Raw genomic sequence first — 20,283 nt, 5'->3', positions numbered from 1 at the left:
GGCTGCTATGTTTCCTACAAAAGTGACTACTCTTCACAAGTACTTAGTTAGTAAAGCACTTTGGGATGTCCTGAAGAAAGCACTATAAAAATCAAGCCTTTCTTGGCTTAATGTCTCACCTGCAAGACTGCATCTCTGACAATACAGCACTTAGTACTGCACTGAAAGACTAAATTGCATGCTCAAATCCTGCAGTAAATATAGCAATGTCAAATGAGTGCTTTCTCTATGATCTGACTGACTGCTGACCCTGAACCAAGTTGCACTATAAGCACTCATACAAAATAACACAATCTAAAGTATAATGATAGCAATAAAGGGCCTGATTAGTTTTAAAACTTAATTCAGATCTTTGCACAATGAAGATAACTAGCCCCTTTACCAACATATTTTAGAATTTCCTTGTGGTTTCATTTCACTCTGGTTCCCATCTTTTTGGGTTTAATCACTGCCTCTACAACAAAGGCCAGGGAATTGCCCCGCATTAAGTAACCATTTAAGTAGATAAGACAATACTGTGTATATATGTTGTACATTAACTGGGGCTATGGGTTTTGATTGCGAGTGGTTTGCTACCTCTTTGACTTATCTTTTTTCCTTTTTTCCCAGTCGTTGGCCAACCTAACTTGTATTGTTCTAATTTTTCGGACTGTATGGACTTTCGCCCCACCATTTACACGGCCCTATCGCTTCTTCTTGTTGTGCTTTCTGATTAGTTTTGCTTGGAACTGGATGTTTTTATACAAGGTACAGAAGTCTATAAATTAGTTTATCTCATCTGACTTATAGCCATATATTTTTGCTCGATTTCTGGGCCATGCCAAATAATTGTGCGTGCATTACTAATTTTAAATGCAAAGACCAATTTGCCACTTTCTGCAATTTGATTTACTATATTCTCTTTTGTAATGGAATACTGTAATTGATTAATGCTAGAAGACAGTTTGAATGCTAAATTTTAATATTTGTTTATTTGTTAAAACTGTAACTTTGGCCTATTAATTCATATGGTTAATGCTTCAATTTTAACCCGAAGTTTGACTTGTGAGCCTCTTTTTAGTATGTTGGAAATTGTTATCCAGGTCCTTTTTTTCTTTATGCTGTTCTGATGTTCCCAGGTCTTTGTCTTTGTGTCACTCTGGATCCAGTCACAGAGTTCAGAGATTTTAACATACAGCTACTTCATTACTAATCCAGCATAATAATCACTGAGGAAAGATTATTATTTTCATTTGAAATCAGTGATTTTTACCTTACATGGATATCAAAAGTTACTTGTTTTAAGAAGTGTGGAATGGTATGTTTTTTCCCTACTTTAAATTGCTTCAGATGTAGATAACCATTCTACGATACCTGGTGTCACACTGTTCTGTCATCCTTGGAACCTAAGTTGATCGAAGCCAGATGGGTGAAAATTTCTTTGCTAGCTGTAAGGATCTTATGTGAATTTGACAGTTTAAACCCTGTTGCTGGTGCATACAGGATCTTGATTTGGCACTGAATTGGCATTCCAAAAAGGCTGGATTAATAGAAAGGATGATTGGTGTGCAAGAGAAACTAAATCAGACCTTTTGTGTCTTAGGTTATGGTTAAGATATATTTTGGGGTAGAATGGAAAGCACCTTAAACCACATATAGCTGAGGCATACCTGATATGGGAAAACTCAATTCTCGTGCTGGGTGGAGCAGTGGAAAAAGCAGTCCATTACCAACCACCCTGACAGATGTAAGAGTTTCTACACGTATTTTAAATAGGAGAGGAGTAAGTAAAGTGAATGTTGATCCTCTAGGTTGAGAGTCTGGGAAGTTAATAATGGAAAAACAAGGAAATGGTGGAAGTGTTGAACAGGTATTTTGTGTCTGTGTTCACTGTAGTGGGAGAGAGGAACTTAAAACAATCCCCATCACCAGGGAAAACGTACTGGGAAAATTATTAGACTTGAAGGCTGACGAGTCCCCAGGACCAGATGGTCTCCATCCTAGGGTCTTAAAAAAAGTGGCTGGAGAGATAGTAGAGGCATTGGTTGTAATCTTCCAAAATTCCTTAGATTCTGGAAGGACCCCAGCAGATTGGAAAACACCAAATGCCTCGCCTTTATTTAAGAAAGGAGGGAGACAGAAAGCAGGAAACTATAGGTTAGTTAGCCTAATATATGCCATAGAAAAATTATGCCTTCACTCCATATTAAGGAGGTTATAGCAGGGCACTTAGAAAATCTTAATGGGATTGGGCAGAGTCAAGGTGAATTTGTGAAATGGAAATTGCATTTAACTAATTTATTAGAGTTCTTTTGAGGAAGTAACAAGCAACGTGGATAAAGGAGAACCTGTAGATGGGGCATGCTTGGATTTCCAAAAGGCATTTGATAAGGTGCTGCATTAAAGGTTACTACATGAGAGCTCATGGTCTAGGGGGGTAACATATTAGCATGGATAAAGAATTAGTTAGCTAACAGGAAGTAGAGAAGGGATAAATGTATCTTTTTTAGGTTGGCAAACTGTAACTAATGAGTGCTAAGGGGAGTAATGCTGGGGCCTTAACTATTTGCAATGTATATCAACTATTTACAGTGTATATCAATGATTTGGATGAAGGGACCGAATGTATGGTAAGTAAATTTGCCAAAGTTGTCAAGAGGAGGTACAGAGTCTACAAAGGGATATAGATAGGTTAAGTGAGTGGGCAAAATTTGGCAGATGGGGCATAAATTGGGAAGATGTGAACTTATTCACTTTGGTAGGAAGAATAGAAAAGCAGTATACTATTTAAATAGAGAGAGATTGCAGAACTTGGTGGTATTGAGGGATCTGGGTGTCCTAGTAGATGAATCACAAAAAGTTAGTATGCAAGTACAGTAAGTGATTAGGAAGGCAAATGGAATATTGACATTTATTTCAAGGGGAATGGGATATAAAAATAGGGAAATTTTACTGCAGCTGCACAGGGCCTTGGTGAGACCACATCTGGAGTACTTTTGGTTTTCTTATTTGAAAGCCAAATTGCGTTAGAAGCAGTTCAGAGAAGGTTCACGCGATTCATTGCTGGCTTATCTTATGAAGAAAGGTTGAATAGGTTAGGCCCATTCCCACTGGAGTTTAGAAGAATGAGAAGATCCTCGGGGGGGACATTGACAGGGTGGATACTGGGAAGATGTTTCCTCTTGTGAGAGAAACTAGAACTAAGGGAGAGTTTAAGAAGGTCTCCTTTTTAAGCCAGACATGAGGCAAAATATTTTTCTCTCAAAAGGTCATAAGTCTGTGGAATTCTCTTCCCCAAAAAGCATTGGAGGTTGAATCATTGAATGAATTTATTCAAGGTAGAGTTAGATTTTTGATAGACAACGCAGTCAATGGAGTTATGACAGGAAAGTAGAGTTGAGAACACAACCAGATCAGCCATGACCTTATCGAATGGCAGAACAGGTTGGACAAAAGAAGGGGAAAACAATAATTTATAGTGTATATGAAGAGAGTGCTGATTGGTTGGCAAATGGACTCTGGTAGAGGCATTGCCATGGAAAATGCACCAATTCATGGTGACTGACAATTAACTTCCAAGCATTTTGAAATTTAAACTAGGCAGCTTGACCCTGATTGGTCAAGGTATTGCCTTGAAGAATGAGTCAGCAAATGACTGTCACTTGTTTTGTTTAGCTCTGTGTACATGTTCTTTCTGTCTGCAAAGAACAGGGCCCCGTCTATTAATATATGTATAATATATTCCAGTGCACACAAATGCGCTGCTCTACCAGCCCGACTGATAAACTTAAATTGGTTGTGAGCGTAATTCCTAGCATACTGAGGATTATTTAGCAAATGTTGTCTAATCGTGAAATCACATCTAATGTTGGACATTATATTTTGAGTTTTGCAAGCACAGGCTGGTTGCACATGTTCTGTACCTTGCCCGTTGTGAGTAGCGGCTGGGACGCGCTCTATGATAGGATCCACCAGTCTTTGGGATGTATGGCCTACATCCCTAGAATCACACTGGCACTGAAATTCAAATACCACATTACTCATTTGTGTGATAGGCAGAACGTCTTTTTGGCTTGACAGCAGCATCCTGTTAGTGGCGAACATCACTCACGTTGCCAGTGCATAGTACAGCATGAAACAGCTAGCTTCACCTGATGCTCAAATTTTTGAGATACCTTACCCTTCCAGGGTAATCCGAGGTAGACTGGGCCCTTTTCAGGGCTGAAAGTGACAGCCTTAGGCCTGTTAATGACTTGCATGATATACAGCGCAAAGTGATCTGATCAGGGTAGCCATTATCTCACAGGATGCCTTTGATGTGCCCTATTTCAGCATCAAGCTTACATGGTGAGCAAATGTCTCAGGCCCTATTTATAAGTTGCCAATAAGACCAAGCTTATAGCGTGTGGAATTGTAATGTATATATTGACCAGTGAAGGTAGGCTGGCGGTAGACTGTGATAGAGAACCACCTGGCAGAGTTCTCAGTTAGTACATCAAGGAAGGGGAGTTCATTTGACTGCTCCATTTCATAGGTGAATTTGAGCACAGGATGGAGCCCATTAAGACATGTAAGGAAATTAATTACATGCAGCAGCGGGTTTAAATATAGCAATATCAAATGAGTGATGACCCTTTACGCTCTATCTTATCTATGACAGGCCCTGCACAACATGAATTGACCAAATGGTTGGGGGAATTGTTACAATCAGTTTTGACAAGTTTTCCACATACACAGTAAAAGATTCCTTCACATTTGCGATGACCATACAGGACTTGCATATCGATAGCAATGCCGAGTCCATGTGCTCATTTGACATTGCTGGCCTATTCACCAATGTATCACCTTAAGGAAACCATAGATATTTGCGTTGCACCACTATATCATGGTGATCTAGACCCGCCACCATTATGTGAATCAGTACTCATTGAACTTTTGAACTTGGCAACTCACGAAGTTGAGTTCAGTTTTAATGACAATATGTATGCCCAAATAGATGGTGTTGCCATGGGGTCCCCTCTAGGCCTAGCTCTGGCAAGCATCTTGGTTGGGTTCCATGAGAAACATGTCTTCGATGGACTGAAACCCCCAACCTCCTACCCATCGCATATTTCCGATATGTGCATGAAAGGTGTTCTCAATTTAAATCTGCAGCTGCATGTAATGATTTCCTTACCTGCCTTAATGGGCCCCATGCTGCACTCAAATTCACCTTTGAAATGGAGCAGTCAAATGAACTCCCCTCCCTTGATGTACTTGTTGGGATTCTTACAATTCCACACGCTATCAGATTGTCTTATCGGCAACCTTGTAAATAGGGCCCGAGCCATTTGCTCATCATGTAAGCTTGTTGCTGAAATAGGGCGCATCAAAGGCGTCCTGTGGGATAATGGCTATCCTGATCAGATCATTTCACACTGTATATCATGCAAACTCATGAACAGGGCTAAGGCCATCACTTTTGGCCCTGAAAAGTACCCAGTCTGCCTCAGATTACCATGGAAGGGCAAGGTATCTCAAAAATTTGAACACCAGGTGAAGCTAGCTGTTTCACATTGCTACTATGCAGTAGCAACATGAGTGGTATTCGCCACTAACAGGATGCTGCTGTCAAGCCAAAAAAACATTCTGCCTATCACACAAATGAGTAATGTTGTGTATGAATTTCAGTGCCAGTGTGATGCTAGGTATGTAGGCTGTACATCCCAAAGACTGGTGAATCGTATCAAACAACATGTCCCAGCCCCTGTGCACAATCAGCAAGGTACAGACCGTACCCAACGAGCCCGTGCCTGCAAAACTCAACACACAGTGTCCAACGTTAGGTGTGATTCTGCGATTGGATAATATTTGCTAAATAATCCTCACTGTGCTAAGAATTATACTGACAACCAATTTAGGATTGTCAGTTGGGCTTGCAGTGTGGCTCATTTGTATGTACTGAAGTTAAATATATTAATACACAGGGCCCTGTTCTTTGCAGACAGAAAGAACATGTACACGCATTGCACCTGTTTTGGCTAAAGAAAATAAGTGACAGCTATTCGCTGACTCATTCATCAGGGCGATGCCTTGACTAATCAGGATCAAGTTGCCTTGTTTAAATTTCAGACAATGCTTAGATGTTAACTGTCAGTCACCATCAATTGGTGCATTCTCCATGGCAATGCCTCTACCAATGAGAGTCCACTTGCCGACCAATCAGCATTTTCTTCTCATACAGTATAAATTGTTGTTTTCCCCTTATATTGGTATTCTTGGCAATGTCCTGATGAGTGCATGACGAAAAGCTTTGCCGTGTCTCTTTTTCAGCAATACTCAAGTTCTGCACTACCAAATGTCTGTTTGACTGCCATAAGTACATGTGGAGCATGCACTCAAAACTATCTGGTTTTGGTTTTAATACCCTGTACCCTGTTGTCCATGTGGGCACAACAATTCCCAAAAAAATGTATGTATGAAGAAGACATTGTAATGTGAGTCAGCACTTCTGTGACTTTCCTATTAGGCTGTATGCTTTCCACAGAAGGCAGTGTGACTTATTTCTAAGAATTGTTCCACACTGGGCTATTGTGCACTTCTATAGAACAACTCGTTGACTTGCTCAGTTTCACTGGGTTTCAGGGTTTCCAAAAATTGAGCTCTTGTGGAGGTGTACAGCCTTATAATTAAATTGATAATAAAATTCTTCAGCTTGTAAAACATAATTTATTTTCGCAGACAGCTTTCGCAAAGAGACAGGCTAATTTTGCCAAATTACAACTTGATAAGCCTATGTGTACAGGAGTACAAAACATGGACTGGAAGGGTAGTCTGACTGGTGAGTAAGTTTTGTTGAGAAAGTTTAATATTTAAATAAGTTAAACCATCGCCCTTGCTAATTATTGGTCCGGCAAAATACAAGCTTATCAACAGCTATTTTATTGCAGAAGCAAGAATCATTTATCAAACAAATGCAGCTGCAACACCAGAAAAGTACTTGGCCAGAATGTTACACTCTTTCCCCCCGCCCCACACCGGGCAGGTTCTGAGGTGGCGGTGGGGAGCGTGAAATTGCATAGGTGGGATTCCTTCCGGGTTCCCACCCTGACCTAGTAGCGATTTTACGCTGGGGCGGGCAGGGTCTCAGACAGGGAGCCCACCCTTTCCCTGTTAAAGGCCCATACACTTAACACTTAAGGGCTTTTTCCCGCCCAGCTGCAATTTTTAGGCTGACGGGCGGATGACAGTTTATTTCTCCCCCCCACCCGAGCTGAGTTCGATCTTGGGCAGGAATAAGGTGGGGGCGGGCTGCCTACATCAGAAAGCCCCAGTGACCTTTGGTCCTCTGCCCCCCCCCACCATGTCAGCATATAATTAATTTGAGAGATTGTGCCCATTTTGAAAACTCTTTTTTCACCCCACATTTCTGCTGAAATTTATTTGCCTATTGCTGATTGCAAAATATGCAATGAGCCAGCACAATTGGACAGTGTTTTAAAATTGAACTTTTTTTAAAACTTTGCTTTTAAAATCAAAAATTCCTTCACATATTTTAAAAACGTTAACTTGGTGAAATTGATTAAAACAGCTAAAATTAGGTTTATCACAAAAATTACATTTTTAAGCACAATTTCAATTCACTACTTGAGTAATTAAATTTTAAATCAATAAGTTCACTTTTAACAAATACTTGGAAATATTTTCAAGTTCCATTGGGGCAAAGTAGATATTCCTTAGTAATTAAAAAAAAAGTTGCATTTAAAAGGTTTAAAAGCGTACGTTTTAGTGTTCGTGTGCCCAAAAGAACCAGTTTAATTTTTAAAGCCTCACTGAAGGCCTCCAATTTAACATATTTAGTAGAAGCTTCAAATGGTGATTAATTCACCCTGCAGAAGTGGCCAATTGTATAGACAAGTCTTGCTTCCAGCATGATGTTTTTAAAACTATCACAAAAGATTGCGAAACTTGAGTTGCATCAAACACAATTCCGTGATCTTTTGTACCAGTCAGGCTAATTTTGGCCAAATTGCACCGAAGAAAACAGCAGGCTGCTATGTCCAGTTCAGAGCTAATTTTATGTTTGTTAAGCATAATTATGGTAACACTCAAAAAATAATGATTTCAGCCCATTCCACATCACTCAGACAAATAGGCTAGTAGCGAGATCTCATGACACACTAACTAGTATGATGTGCACTAAGAGCCTTGTAGCAAAATTTAGAGTAGCTAATTTTGTTTTGTCTGGCTAACTACAGATTTTCTGAACACTCCCAAATGTCCTATTGTTAACGGTAGGGAAAATAGGTTTTCCAATTAGGACTTTAACAGCATTGGTTAGCCAATCTTGCCATGAGGTGTAAAGTAGTGTTGACTTTGTATCTTGAGAGAATTTTGTAAATGTTATGATAACTAATTTTTGCGAAATGTGAAAGAATAATCATTTGTTAGATTTATAAGCCCTTTAACCCCCGGATCCTTCTCCAAACAGAGTGGTTCAGGCGAACGTGGACGTTACAGAATGACCCTTGTGAAAAGTACTATGAAGCTCTCTTGGTGGATCCAATTTTGGAGGTTCCTCCAACCAAGGTAAAAATGAATAATTTTGTGTCAGAAATGTACTAATTTTGTTTGAAACATGCAATGATGTAATTTGCTTTCTCTTTAAGGCTCTGATGCTTACTATAACAACACTGATCACTGAACCGTTGAAACATATTGGGGAACCCATCAGTCAATTTTTCCGGGATCTCCTTAAAGACCTACCGTGGATCTGGCAGTTTCCTGTGACCTTGACAGTCATATTGGCTGTGGTTGTAAGTCTCAACTTTAGTTATCAAATTGAATAACATTTGCTTAAAATGATATTTTGTGCAATAAAGGTTCATTAATTAATAAAATCATGCTAATGTATGTTACACTGGAGTTCCAACAGGCAGTGGCACAGAATACAGGAATGTGGGTCGTTCAGTGTCTCTGACTGCATCTTCTACCCTTTTTCTTCGTTTATCCTGGATAAATCTATCAGCAAAATTATTTTCTTTAGCCTGAATGAATTAGAGTAGCAGATTTTGCAAGTTATTTTTAAGTGGCATTATCCCTGAAGCACTTCAGCTTTTTTAGCTTAGGGAAAGAATTTGCATAGTGTACTGTTCAGTGATTCTCAGATATTACTATGATCACCATTTTTTGCTTTTGTGTTTTGCAGGCATTCTGCTATTCCTGTGGTCATGCTGTTGTTCGATATGGCTTTTCCAGCTCACTTCCAAATGTTGGCCCACAAGCTCCAATTGCACATCATAACTTGCCACCATATAGTCTACAAGGCCCTGTTCACAATACTTTTTATCAAAGTGAAAGATATGTGGATTACCAAGCTGGGGGAGATTCTAGCCATGTTCCTAAGATTAGAAGAGATGAGGACCATGATGCTGTAATTACTGGTCCAAGAAGGCTAAGTGACACAAATCACCAGGGTGTGGAAGATTTAATGAACTGGGAAAGAGCTGGGATGTCCAATACTGGGCTAGGTGACAACCAGCTACGCAGAAGAAGAGTACCAGACCAACAAGATTGTCATTGTGCTAGGTACACTTCTGAACAGCTGGCGCCAAATAATGGGGTCTCTGCAACCACTATACCACAGACACCAGAGGAAAACGCTGCACAAAGTGTCATAGAAGATGATGACGTTCATCAAGCTCAAGGGATTGTTGAACAGTGTGAAAGGCGTAATTTTCAAAATAAGAAGGCAACTGATTTGCCAGTTAGTAAATTAGATAATCAGTTACACAAGGAGAGAAGAGCAGGCGAGGAGGATATGCAGAATAATGTTCTTGAGGAACTTGGAACTACTGACGGGCCCCTTGATGCAGTTTTACAGCTTCCTTCAGAAAGGGATGTCACAGAGATGGAAGTTACTGACAAAACGAATGTGCAGGAAAGGAAATGTGAAAATGAAGCCTCCTTCATAGAAAATGTGGGAGTGCAAGTAAGTTTTCCAAGAAATTTAGAAACTCTTATGACAGAAATTAAGCCATATTGCATTAACACTTAATTACAAAATAACGATTAGTGGGAGGGTAGGACTGTATATGTACAGGATTGCGAAAATTGGATGTTTTTACATTAGTCTATTGGCAGCCATTTATTGGGATTTTTTTTTTTAATCTGTTACTGAACTATGTGGGGAAACCAGGTACTTTGTAATTATTTTTAAATATTCCTCTTGGGGAGAGGATAGGAGAAAACTGGTTTGGTGAATTTTTTAAATAAATAGGGAGGAGGAACAGTTTGCTGTGGCCCATTTTGATGCTTTAGGGAGCAGGGTGGAATTGGCTTGGGACCATATACTAGCTGGGGGCAGAGTGTGAATATAATGAGTGGTCTTGTTTAATGAGGACAGGTGTATTGGTGGGGATTAATTTCTTCATTATTATAAGTATGGGGCTGAATACATTTTCTCTTCTCAATGGGGTGGGTGCAGTGCCCAATGGAAATTCATCTCAATGAAGTTTGTAGATAGCTACTCAGTAATGGAAGGGAGGTGTAAAAAATGGCCACCGGGCACTTGTCCACCTTGGAAGAATGAAGGCAAAATAAGTGATGCTCAAGGGAAGGACGTTGTTACAAATTTGCTGCCAAGTTCAGTGATGTGAATTGCTTCCTTAAATGATCTTGTTGCCGCCTTAAATTTAGTCTTATTCTGCCAAATCTACTAGCCTGGTAATAGGACCCAAGGACGTAACAGTGGAACCTCCTTGTGTTCTGCACAAAATCTATATAACCCTTCAGTTTCTCCAGATGTGAACCAACTTAGCACTAACCAAGATGACTTCAGTTTTATTCACATCTGCTTTAATCGATAATAGATAATATATAGAACAGACTATATTGAGAGAGACTTATTCCAATCAGGATGACAAATACAAATCACTCTGGGCTCTTTAATTAACATAAAAACATAAATTATTCCTGATCAGGGCAGAGGCCCTCCTTTAGCAGCAGGTTGCTGCCTTTTTTGGTGTTTGCCCTTTTAAAGCCTTCCTCTGACTGATAAAGGTCAAAAGAGTTTGTTGGCACCAAATAGCAACGGCTTGCATTTATATAGTGGGGGATTATCTGATTCATAAATGTTGCTGTGTTTTGATAAAGTAAATATAGAGAAATTGTTTTTGCTGATTGAAGGGTAGGTAACCAGAGAACACATATTTAATGTAATTAGCAAAAGAGCAAGAGCTGAGATGAGAGTTTTTTTGCACAGCGAGCTATTATGTTCTGGAATGCACTGCCTGAAAAGGCTGTTGGAAGCAGATGCAAGAAAATACGATAAATACTTGAAACAGAGAAAATTGTGAGACTGGGGAAAGAACAGGAGCGAGGCTGGATATTAAAGAGCTGGCACAGGCATGATGGGATGAATGGCCTCCTTCAATGCGGCAAGATTTTATGATAAAGTGTTGAATTATTGTAGTTATGAGAAACAGACATGTTAGTACAGAACTTGAATATTGCTGAAAAGAGAGACATGTTGCTGAAGCGTTTTGTCTTGCATTCATCAGGACAAATGCAAAAATGCCAAATTTCAAACAATCACAACATATTGTCCCACAGGAGAAAAGAGTGCTGATTGGTTGGCAGGTTGACTCTGATTGGCTGAGGCATCGCCATGGAGAAAGCAATGAGGAACTTTAGGCTCCCTGAGCTCCCAGGTAATTCAAAAAAGGTGCAAGGCTTGAACATATTCCATTTGTTTGCAGAGAACAGATCCCTGTGTATAAATGTATGTCATTTCTAGCAAGTATGAATGAGCCGCATTAGAAGCGCGACTGATTATCTTAAATTGGTTGTTAATGACATTACTGCACTCAGAATTGTTCAGCAAGTGCTGCCCAATCGTGGAATCACATCCAATAGTAGACATTTTGCTTTGGACTTTGCAAGCATGGGCTGGTTGATTATGGTCTGTACACTGCCTATTATGAACGCCCAAAGGAAAATGTTTGATTCGATCAGCCAGTCGCTGGGACATACAGCCCACATACCTGCCATCACATTGGCAGTGAAATTCATACACTACATTGTTCAAATGTGTGGTTGGCAAAACATCTTTTTGGACTGACAACGGCATCCTGCCTGGTATGTGGGCCCTATGTTCCAGCGACCGGCTGATCGAATCAAACAACATGTTCCTTCGATTCTTCATAATAGGCAGAGTTCAGACCGTACTCAACCAGCCCATGCTCGCAAAAACTGAAACAACTGTCTACTGTTAGATTTGATTCCGTGATTGGGCAACACTTGCTGAACAATCTTGTTTGTGTAGCTATTCACACGCTCAACCAGTTTGAGGTAATCAGTCAAGCTTGCCACGTGGCTTGCTAGAAATGACACATGTTCATACAAAGGGACCTGTTCTCTGCAAACAAAAGGAATTTGTTCAAGCCTTGCACCTTTTTTGAATTCCCCGGGAGCTTGGGGAGCCTATAGTTCCGTCTTGCTTTCTCCATGGCAATGACTCAGCCAATCAGTCAGCTCCCTCTTCTCCTGTCTTATAAACTGTTCTGATCATTTTGGCATTCTTGCGTTTGTCCTGATGAGTGCAAGACAAAAGACTTCAGCAACATGTCTCTCTTTTCAGCAATATTCAAGAAATAGATGTATGGTACATTTATAAACCAAAGCTTGGTAGAAAAAACAAGTGAAGAAATGTTCATGTAAGACTAAGACGCATTGATACAACATGTAAAACATGTAGCATAGAGTGGATAAAAAAATTAATTTTAATTGTACTTAATGAATTTATATCTTTTAAATTGTAGAGAATGAGAAGCTTAATAAGTTTGTAAGAAAGATTTAAAGGATAATTCAGTTGAAACTGATATGTTTCAATGAGAGAATTCAGTGAGTAAGCAATTGATTTTAGTAGCTTAAGAATGTTACGGACAGGGCGAGAGAAAACTACTGAAGTCCCTCTTCCTTTCCCTACTTTCCATAGTTAGTAAGCTTTTGAAAGGAAGATATGTGTGTGTTTCTTAACGCCCGAGTCTGTGGACAATTGGAATAACCAAACAGCAAGCTTTTCGTGGGTTTAAATAATTTATTCACATGCTCCTTCTGAAATCCAACGTTCTGACACTCACTCACACAGACACACACATGGACACACTCCAGGAAAGTACAGTTGAAGAGAACAATGCAATTTTACAACCTATTAACAAAAGGAATAGTTTATAATTCACATGATTGTCCTGTTCTGTAAAACATGCATTGCACGCCTGGTGCAAAAGACATTTTTCACTCCTGAAGTGCAGTTTATGTAAGTTCAACAGCCGGAGTCATGTGCTGAAGTGATTTTCAGGATTCTCATGAAGAGATGGACTTTCTGTGGTCACAAAGTTATTTGCTTGCAGTCTCATTATCAGGAGGTCCGTTTGCTGTATTGTTGGACTTGGAAATAAACAGGCTTGGAGACCTCACGATGTTACAGTCTCCGGTTCTTATGCATAGATGTTACTGCACTTTCTGCTGCTGCCATGTCTTTTTGCAGCTGCACATAAAAACTTAAGTGGGTGACCAATATGTTTGCCCTACCATGTGGCTTCTCACAGTCCCTTTTCCAAATTTTATGATATGGTGCTGGTTTTAGCTTGATTAGCCACAACCTGATTTTTTTTTTTGAAGGCTTTAATCCCCTGAGGAGGGCAGATTGAGACAGTCACCATCTTTGTTTCAGAAAGACCCATCCAATTTGGAATGTCTTTTGGCTGGTCTCAGGAGGGTGGTTGACACCTCTTAATCTGGAATGTATTGTTTTCCCCTTGAGAGACAGGGTGCCAGTTTGAGAATTCATAGATCAGGTCAGATGATCTTCGGTGGTCATCTTTTGTGCACATGTTGTCCATCTTAAAATAAATGTCAGCCCCAAAAGATATCACACTCAGTTAAGTTCAATTTCAAAAGTTATGAATGTGACATGATTTTACTGAGCATAACCAAGATATCAATGCAGCAAAAGTGTCAAATAAATGTTGACTGTCTTGGTGCATGCTGGCATTGATGGGAGTGAAAGTATCATGGGCGTTTGGGGAATGGCACTTTAAAAACACTTGAGTACCCAGGAGTAATGCAATGAGTTGCTGATTATTTATCCAATAAGATTCCATATTAGCAGTCATATAGCCATAAAGGATGGGAGGAAAGTAGAGGTGAAAAAAGCCACTGCACCCTGGAAAGGAGAGGTATGTGAAGATTTTAAACCAGTTCTCTAATTAGGTTTTGGTTGACACTGGCACATATGTAGAATCGGATCCAGAAATAAGCTATTTCAATTCAGAAACTACTTTAGTGTTAGAGTTAAGAAGATTAATATTTCTTTATGGACAAGTGGAGATTACAGTGAATTTATCCTGTGATTCTAGTCTAATGTGATTCTCTGTCTATTGTATTGTACAGTTAATGCCCATTTGTTGAAGGCTGTGCTTTGTTGGTGATTGTGGTTTTGTGCACAGGAGAATGCTCTTCTCTGAAACAATTTGGAACCTGTTGAAAGGAAGGGTAAAAACCAGATTAGAAGCCCAGGCCAATTGGGGAACAAATTAGCCTTGAAGTCCACATTGGCCCCAATTTATCGTACAAGATATTGTACCTCATGTACAAGGTGATCTCCACTTCAGCCAGAAGCAGGTCCACATCTCTCTCTCTCAAGTGTACAAATGTTTATTGCATGTGCTGGAAACCTGTTCTACAGGTCTGATATTTAGTAACCACCTAACATGCTACCTAGTTCTGTCCTTGCATAACATGTAAGCATGATCCTTGGCTATCCATTAAAATAATTGGCCCACGCAAACACAATCCATCCTTCCATTATTTTGTACAGCTCGATCAAATTACCTTTTAGTATATGCTTCTGAAATAATAGAGACATAGCCCTTCTAAGCCTACCTGGGTAACTAAGGGACCCGCCACCAGCTCAAGGCACCAAATTCAGCCTACTTCTGAAGAATGAATAATAATAATTTTTTAAGTTGGCTGAGGTTTAATTGTCAATCAGAATTTGCTGAAAGAAAGAATCTGTGGTGTTTTCCTGAGCAAAAGTCAAATTATTGTTTTGGGCGAGCAATTTCTAGAGCCACAGTATTATTAATGAAATGTCACTGCTCTACAGTGATGGGTTTTCTGATTTTAACCTCATTTGTGTAATGTGTGCCTTATTTGAGTTTTGCATGAATTTTTTTCTCTGCATTTTCAAACTTAAACAAGTGTTTTGTCTCTAATGTGGTGGTTTATCCACATTGTCTAACTTTGTATCAAACATTGTAATGTAGAAGAGTTTGAAGTCATAATTAAAGATTTAAGTGTGTTCTGGGAAAATCTGCTAATGTGTGTAATGAATTTCTTGTGTTAATTTCCCTGTAACTCATTAAGGATACTCTGAGATTTTCAACATTGTTCATATTGTATGTGAATGGAGTAACAACATTTCTTTTGATTATTAAACTCTTAACAAGTGAAATAATGTAGATTATTATTTTTCAAACTCTTGAGTTGAGTAATTAATGCTTGTTTGTTCCGTAGGCTTTCAATAATCCAGAATTTGGAGAGAACCAAAGAACATGAGGATTTCTGTTGAAGAAACCAACCTTAGTTGTATCTTGCAACAGTTGCTGGTTATTGGAAATTTCTGTCAAATGATCTCAAGTATTTTTCATAATGAAGTGCACATCATTTCTTTCATTCATTAACATGACTTCGTTAACCTCTGAAGTAACACAATTGTATTGCTAGTGAGCATTTTAAATTTGGGTGGACAAATAACAATCTTCATTCCTTCACATACATCTCCTTGTGAACAAAGCTTCAGAACATAAAGTAAAATGAGTTATCAGGAGAAAAACGTGCAACATGATACAAACAAAAGTTTTAAAATATTGTTATTTTTTTAAAATTGCAGGTATAAAAAGCACTAAGTTCAATTAAGGCTACATAATTGTATAACAATACATTATTTTTTTCAGTTAAACTTTTATTTCATTGTTTAGACTGGAAGCAGCATTTGCTGATCCGGTCCATTACCATTGTTTGCGCACTAGACTAGAATGGTGTTCATCAACTTTAGGGAATTCTATAGATGGCACAAACTTACAACTCCACTGCAAATCTTGGGCTATAACCAATGCATCAGGAGCCTACAGTTCTGGCATTGAATGCTACCTGCACCAGTGTCAGTAGAAGTCCTGTATTAATGCTGGTTTATCACTGATCTGTTTACATTCAGTACTGTCCCACAATTACTTCACTGCAAAAAATTGTTTACTTTTACTAGGAAACACAAGAAATGTGTATAACTTGGCCACCTGTCTATTCCTTTTGGGGCACTGATTGTGCTACTGATATTTTACTGAGGTGCATCTGAAATGTGATAGCAATATTAAACAAACCTGAAATTAATCAAAACCAATAGCGTTTAGAGTGCATCATGCCACCTTTTGCCTTTCTAATAATCATAACATTTATATGTATATAAAGGTATATATAGGTTCTTGATTGGTAAGGGGATCAAAGGTTACGGGGAGAAGGCGGGAGAATGGGGTTGAGAAACTTATCAGCCATGATTGAATGGCAGAGCAGACTCGATGGGCCGAATGGCCTAATTTCTGCTCCTTTGTCTTATGGTCTTATATGTAATAGTTTAGCTTTAATGTATGTGTTTTTCTGTTTCACTTTCCTGGTGATTTAAACAGAAGCCTTTTAAACTTGAAGAATTAACATCAGAGAACTGACAGAAGTTAGTGAAGCAATATTCAAAATTAGAAACTAGTGAAGTCTCTTGGATTAGTCAGCTAGAAGAAAGTTATCATTGGACATTATGTAGGGTCGCCACAATTTGTAAACAAGTATTTTTAAAATCAAGATAAATGGCTAATTATATTGTTTATGATGGCGGTGGTACTTCTCACATAATACTATACTTGTAGGAAGAGTAGATTTTTTAAATGAATACCCCAAGACTATGTTGTCACATCTAAGAACTTCTTGGATAAAAAGAAAAACAAAGTTTCATGGCGAAAGTGGTTTCAGATAATATAGTCATTATTTTTTGTTCATACTGTAACTGAGTGTGGTCGCCTTTTTTGTTTCCCACCTGAAGTAAATAGCTTGTTTATTACTTGTATTAATTTCCAAAGTTGGCACTGTAAAGACTACCTCAAATTCTTCATGCAAAAAATTAGTTTTAAATTATTTTTAGAAGTCCTATGGAAAGAATTTGATCTGTAATTTGTAAATATGTGTAACAGTCCTTTTAACATGTTCATGAAATTAAACTTTTCTTACAATCGTATGATAAGGAAGGAAGTCATTTGTGTCTATCCTGGCTCTTTTGGTAGATCTATCTAATTAGATGCAATCCCCTGTTCTTTCCCAGATAGCCCTGTATTTTTTTTCCTTTCAAGTATTATCCAACTCTCTTCAGAAGTTACTGTTGAATGTTTCCACGACCCTTTCAGGCAGTGCGTTCCAGATCACATTAAATCTGTGTTTCTATCAAACCCCTTTACAATTTTAAAGAACAACCTCAGCTTCTTCAGTCTCTGCACATTACTGAAGTCCCCTATTTCTGTCAGTCTCTTCTGCACCCTCTCCAAGACCTTGACACCCTTCCTAAAATGTGCAACCTAAAATTAGACATCTACTCCCGCTGGGGGCTTCACCAGTGTTTTACTGAAAGTCTAGCATAACTTCCTTGCTTTTTAGCAGCCTGCTAAACTCGACCTGCCACCTTTGAAGATTTGTATAAGCACACCGCCAGGTGCCTATGTTCCTGCATCCCCTTTAAAATTGTACCCTTTAGCTTATATTACCTAATATAATTGCCTAATTTCTTGATACTAAACTATAATACTTCATGTCTTTCAATGATAAATCACAAATATACAAATTATATTTAAAATCTCCAATTCAGACTGTTTGGTCCTGGCAGAGTGAGGAACCTTGGAATGTTTTTCTACATTAGAGTATTACTGAAAAGTAAGACATGTCAAAGCCTTTCATCTTGCACGCATCAGGACATTTTGCAATAATACCAGTCTAAGGAGAAAACAACTTATACTGCGTGAGGGGAGTGCTGATTATTTGGCAAGTGGACTCTCATTGGTAGAGGTGTTGCCATGGAGAATGCACTAGTGATGGTGACTGACAGTTAACTGCCAAGCATTGTTTGAAATTTAAACCAGGCAGCTTGACCCTGATTAGTCAAGACATTGCCCTGAGGAATGAGTCAGTGAATGGCTGTCACTTATTTTGTTTAGCTGAAGCAAGCGCACTGTGTTGTACAAGTTATTTCTGTCTGCAAAGAACAAGGCCCTGTGTATTAATATATGTAGCAAATGCATCACAGTGCAAGCCCGACTGGCAAACTTAAATTGGTTGTCAGCATAATTCTTCACACACACAGGATTATTTAGCAAATGTTCTCCAAGCGGGGAATCGCATCTAATGTTGGACACTGTTTTAAGTTTAGCAAGCACAGGCTGGTTGGGTACGGCCTGTACCTTACCCATTGTGAACAGCGTTTGGGACATGCTGTTTGATATGACCTACATACCAAGCATCACACTGGCATTGAAATCCATATACAACATTACTCATTTGTGTGATGTGCGAACATCTTTTCGGCTTGATGGTAGCATACTGTTGGTGGCGAATACCACTAATGTTGCTACTGCATAATGGCAGCATGAAACAGCTAGCTTCACCTGTTGCTCAAATTTTTGAGAGACCTTGCCCTTCCAGGGTAATCTGGGGTGGAATGGGCACTTTTCAGGGCCAAATGTGACGGCTTTAGCCCTGTTCATGAGTTTGCATGATATACAGTGCAAAATGATCTGATCAGGGTAGCCATTATCCCACAGGATGCCTTTGATGTGCCCTATTTCAGCATCAAGTTTTCATGGTGAGCAAAAGGCTCAGGCCCTATTTACAAGGTTGTCGATAAGACCAACCTTATGGAATATGGAACTGTAAGAATCCCAACGCATACATTGACCAGTGAAGGTAAGCTTGCGGTAGACCGTGGTAGAGGACCCTCTGGCAGATTTCTCAATTAGTATGACAAGGAAGGGGAGTTCATTTGACTGCTCCATTTCAAATGTGAATTTGAGCACAGGATGGAGCCCATTAATACGTTTAAGGAAATTATTACATGCAGCTGCGAATTTAAATATAGCAAACTATCCGCTGTCGGAAATATACGAGGGGTAGGTGGTTAGGCGTCATTCCATTGAAGACACGTTTCTCATGGAACCCAACAAAGATGTTTGTGAGAGCTGGGCCTAGAGGGGTTCCCATGGCAGCAACATTTATTTGGGCATACATGGTTCATTAAAAGTGAACTCAACTGCGCGAGTTGCCGAGTTCATAAATTCAATGAATACTGATTCATGCAATGCATGGGCTTAAGGCTGCCATTTTTGGCCCTGAAAAGTACCCCGTCTACCTCAGATTACCCTGGAAGGGCAAGGTATCTCAAAAATGTGAGCAGCAGGAGAATTGTTTCACCACTGCTACTATGCAGTAGTAACACGAGTGGTATTCGCCACTAACAGGATGTTGCCATCAAGCTAAGAAGACGTCTTGCCTATCACACAAATGAGTAATGTGGCAGATGAATTTTGGTGCCAATCTGATGCTAGGTGTGTAGGCTGTACATCCCAAAGACTGGCGTATCATCAAACAGCATGTCCCAGTTGCTGTTCACAACAGGCAAGGTACAGACTGTACCCAATCAGCCTGTGCTTGCAAAACTCAAAACACAGTGCCCAACATTAGGTGTAATTCCATGATTGGATAACATTTGCTAAATAATGTAATTCTTAGCACACGAGGATTAACAACCAAATTAAGATTGTCAGTGGAGCTCGCAGTGTGGCACATTTCTATGAACTGGAAGCTACATATATTAATACACAGGGTCCTGTGCAGACAGAAAGAACATGTACACACATTGTGCCTATTTCAACTAAACAAAATAAGTGACAGCCATTTGCTGCCTCATTACTCAGGGCAATGCCTTGACCAATCAGGGTCAAGCTGCCTAGTTTAAATTTCAGACAATGCCTGGCATTTAACTGTCGTCACCATCCCTGGTGCATTCTCCATGACAACGCCTCTACCAATTAGAGTCCACTTGACAACCAATCAGCACTCTCTTCTTGTACAGTATAAATTGTTGTTTTCCCCTTATATTGGTATTCTTGAAGTGTCCTGACGAGTGCAAGACAAAAAATTTCCACGTCTCTTTTTTCAGCAAAACTCAAAATGACT

At 39.3% G+C, this 20,283-nt stretch overlaps 1 protein-coding gene across 5 annotated transcripts in view; it reads left to right on the top strand.

Moving 5' to 3' along the window:
* Positions 1 to 16,998, top strand: part of clcc1 (chloride channel CLIC-like 1) — a 36,671-nt gene extending 19,673 nt beyond the window's left edge. For 2 of the 5 annotated variants that reach the window (XM_078561693.1, XM_078561692.1), the window contains exons 6-11: positions 610 to 747; positions 6,700 to 6,799; positions 8,450 to 8,547; positions 8,628 to 8,774; positions 9,167 to 9,949; positions 15,538 to 16,998. In XM_078561693.1, coding sequence (XP_078417819.1) covers positions 610 to 747; positions 6,700 to 6,799; positions 8,450 to 8,547; positions 8,628 to 8,774; positions 9,167 to 9,949; positions 15,538 to 15,579 — 1,308 coding nt within the window. In that variant the 3' untranslated portion in view covers positions 15,580 to 16,998. Of the gene's footprint in view, positions 1 to 609; positions 748 to 6,699; positions 6,800 to 8,449; positions 8,548 to 8,627; positions 8,775 to 9,166; positions 9,950 to 14,468; positions 15,485 to 15,537 lie in introns of those variants that run through there. The other 3 variants (XR_013579358.1, XM_078561694.1, XM_078561695.1) reach the window with 3 other exon arrangements.
* Positions 16,999 to 20,283: the final 3,285 nt, after the last annotated feature.

The sequence above is a fragment of the Cetorhinus maximus genome, chromosome 17 (genome assembly GCF_964194155.1).
Source record: "Cetorhinus maximus chromosome 17, sCetMax3.hap1.1, whole genome shotgun sequence".
Classification (NCBI taxonomy): Eukaryota; Metazoa; Chordata; class Chondrichthyes; order Lamniformes; family Cetorhinidae; genus Cetorhinus; species Cetorhinus maximus.
This window is presented reverse-complemented; position numbering and strand designations above follow the sequence as displayed.